The sequence below is a fragment of the Panicum virgatum genome, unplaced genomic scaffold (assembly GCF_016808335.1).
Source record: "Panicum virgatum strain AP13 unplaced genomic scaffold, P.virgatum_v5 scaffold_5101, whole genome shotgun sequence".
Lineage (NCBI taxonomy): Eukaryota > Viridiplantae > Streptophyta > Magnoliopsida > Poales > Poaceae > Panicum > Panicum virgatum.
The window spans coordinates 29,394-32,682 of NW_024376471.1; the positions used below are offsets into that span (position 1 = coordinate 29,394).

General features: G+C 41.0%; 1 protein-coding gene across 1 annotated transcript; it reads right to left on the reverse strand.

Moving 5' to 3' along the window:
* Nucleotides 1-1,085: 1,085 nt before the first annotated feature.
* Nucleotides 1,086-2,456, reverse strand: LOC120694346 (disease resistance protein TAO1-like). Its single transcript, XM_039977480.1, has one exon. It carries the CDS (start codon nt 2,454-2,456, stop codon nt 1,086-1,088), a length of 1,371 nt encoding a protein of 456 aa, XP_039833414.1.
* Between the last annotated feature and the right edge of the window lie 833 nt (nt 2,457-3,289).

Sequence of the window (3,289 nt, forward strand, 5' to 3'; positions counted from 1 at the left end):
TTGCATAGAGCACAGAGATCTCCCAGCCATTCAGGCAGCTCATGAAGTGCATGACATGCATGAATCCTGAGATCCTCAAGTGATGTGAGATGCTGATGCTGCAGCGATTGGGGAAGGCTCTTTATTTTGGGCAGCCATTCAACATGTAGAGTTCGAAGAGAACAGAGCTCGCCCAAGCATTCCGGCAACTGCTTAAGTCCGTCGCACATTCCTATCCGTAGCACCTGGAGGGATGTGAGTTGCCCCATTGCTTGAGGAAGGCTACTAAGGCGACAGCAGTTCAGAATGTTTAGCTCTTGTGGATATCGAAGCTCCCCTAGCGCATTATCAATGAGAAAAGTCTTCAATAATTCCCATGCTGTCATGTGTTGCACCACCTCCCACTCACGTCCGGTGTTTTGTAGGTGGCTATGATAGAAGTATGAATTGGACCTCTCGAAATGGAATTGGCTGTGGTAATTAGATTCTGTGATCCACTTCCCAGCACACTCGGAGAACTTCCAATGCTTCAGGTGACAAGGCAAAGGTAGGAATGTCTTGATCTTCAATGTAAGACAATTTGATATATTCAGACATGTCAAGCAATTACCAACTCGGACCTGTCCCGAGTGAGGTGCACAATTGCTGCAGTTTCCTCCCTCTTCTCCATCAGACATGGTCCTCTCTGCTACCAACCACACTTCTTCCAATCTAGGTAGATCATCCATTAATAACTTCACCAGTGAAGGAAATGGGCCACAGCTTATGCTCTCAAGAGAAGGCATCTTGTGCAGCTCAAGCTCCTCCAGACAAGGAAGTTCCACAAGCCCTTGTAGATGCTTCAATCCTTGGAAATCAGATAGCTTCATCGCCCTCAAAAATTGGAAGCAAGCTTGCCCCTTTACTTCAGTACCAACAACCTGATTATGCATCCACCATGCATATTTCTCGCCTGAGTACCCACAAATTTCTAGCTCTTTAATCCCAGCTGGCGGTTCTAGGCCATCAAGTACAGCCTCCTCCAACATAGTGTCCACCTTTTCATTAAAGAAAAACTCAGTGTTCACCTCACCTTTCTGACGCATCTTCCATTCTAGCTTCAGCCTCTATAAATCTGTCTTCTCTTTCAAGCATGCCTTATGTGCATCATCTTTCTCCAACACATGTGAAATACCTCTGATAATTAGACCTTCACTATTCCTACCTACATTTGCGAGCTCTGATATTCCAGCAAACTTTTCACCATTACCCACAACAAATAAGGTCAACTTTTGTAGTTGACTGCTGAATTGTCCAATGCCTACAGGCATCCCTTTCAATTCTTCACAATCTTTCAGGTTCAAAACTTGAAGCCTCTCAAACTTGACAATGCCATCAGGGAGCTCTACCAGCTTCCTACAGCCTTCGAGGTTCAAAACTTGAAGCTTCTCCAACTTGCTAGTGCCTTCAGGTAGATTTACCAGTTCCCCACAATTTTCCAAGTTCAAAACTTGAAGCTTCTCTAAGTTGTTAATGTCTTTAGATAGCTCTACCAGCTGCACACAATATTCTAGGTTCAAAACTTGAAGCTTATCCAAATTTCCGATGCCTTTGGGCAACTCTACCAGCCTATAACAATTACATAGACTCGAACATTGTAGATTTCTCAATTTTGTTATAACTATTGGTAGCTCCTTAATCTTGGTATGATCTAGTTTAAGAACTCTTAGCTTTTTATTTCTACCGACAGAATTTGGCAAGGCTGCAAGCTCCATGCACTGGCAAAGACAAATGCTTGAAAGCATATTACAGTCACCAATTGAATCTGGTAAAAACTTTAGCTTCATACACCATGATAGGTTCAGTGTTCTTAACTTTTGCAGCTTACCAATAGATTTGGGCAACTCGAGAAGGCTATTACATTCTAGATGCAGAGCTTGCAGGCTCCAAATATCTGACATAGTTTCAGGGAGTGATTCACATTGCAATCTTGACATCTCAAGATATTTCAAATGTTTTGTCTGAAATATGGCAGTGAGCACTGTTGTCGATAGATTATTGTTTGCAATGATACTGCACAAGTGCTTTGCATTCTTGGCCTTGTTGAATATTATATCATCACAATCACCACCATCAACATATATAGCACGTGCATTCTTGAAAAACATTCTAGGCAAAGGTTTTTTTGGCTGTTGAACTAAGGAAAAGTATCTGTGGTATTTTGTGGAACTGGTTGCATCCTTTGGCACATTAGTTGAAATTTGCTCATCCAAGATGAACTGGGCAAGATCATGAAGCAAATCATGCATCTCACAACACACTCTCCCAAAATATTCCTTCACATCCTGGAGAAAAGAAACTTGCACAAGTGAATTGAAGCACTCGTCGCCAACATTCACACCCACTATAGAGCTGTATTGCTTCATCATCGATGGAGCTAACTTGTTTGCCAAAATTTTCAAAATTGCAGACACAGCAGCACCTTCGATACTGGCCATCATTTATTTTGAAAGTGTCTCCTTGCCCAAAAATCCTACAGACCAAATTGAACATGTGCTGCTACTTTTGAAACAAAAAAATGATCTGCAAAAACTAGCTGTACTCTCAATAAATTATGGGTTATGCATGTTCCAAACTAACTGAATCCTATGGCGCTTTTTCATGCATGATTGTTTCTTTGTTATTTTGCTAACATGATGTATGACTGGCACCATCTGATAGACCTATATGAAATAGTAGTTGATGATATTGATGTCTGACCTAGGAAAATAGGTAGACTGCTATCCTGAAGCTGAGCTCTTTAGCCTTTTAGTCTTTGAGCTGCACAACTGTGGCCGCAAACAGTCTCATCTAGCCTTCTTGTTCCTGTTATCACATGAAACAGGAAGCATTATATATACGAGGGGATTTCGTACTTTGGACCATGTAAAAGAGAAAGGTAACAGTGTTTAAGATTAACGTACCATAGCCTCGATTCACAAAGGAGAAGATGAGGATCTCGAATAGATGAATGATTAGTTCCTCAAGATGAACATACCATAGCCTCTAGCTCAGACGAATCAACTCTAATTACATTTATTTCCTACTTGTGATGTGTGACTTCTGAGTTCCTGGATTCAATACCTAACAATAGGCAGGATAATAATACATTTTTATTTGCTGAAAACAGTTGCACTGAAAGCAGAAAGTGTGGATGTTGATGGTAATTGACGAACTTAACAGGTGTATGGATCGAGCAAGAAAAAACAAAACAAAGGACTTGAGTAGTCTTTGGTTAGAACAAAACATATACTAGGATAGTAAGCTAGTTGCACGAGAGTAATTACTTTTT

Coding starts and splice junctions, on each gene's coding strand:
- LOC120694346 (XM_039977480.1), bottom strand. CDS start 2,456: ATGGCCAGTATCGAAGGTGCTGCTGTGTCTGCAATTTTGAAAATTTTG.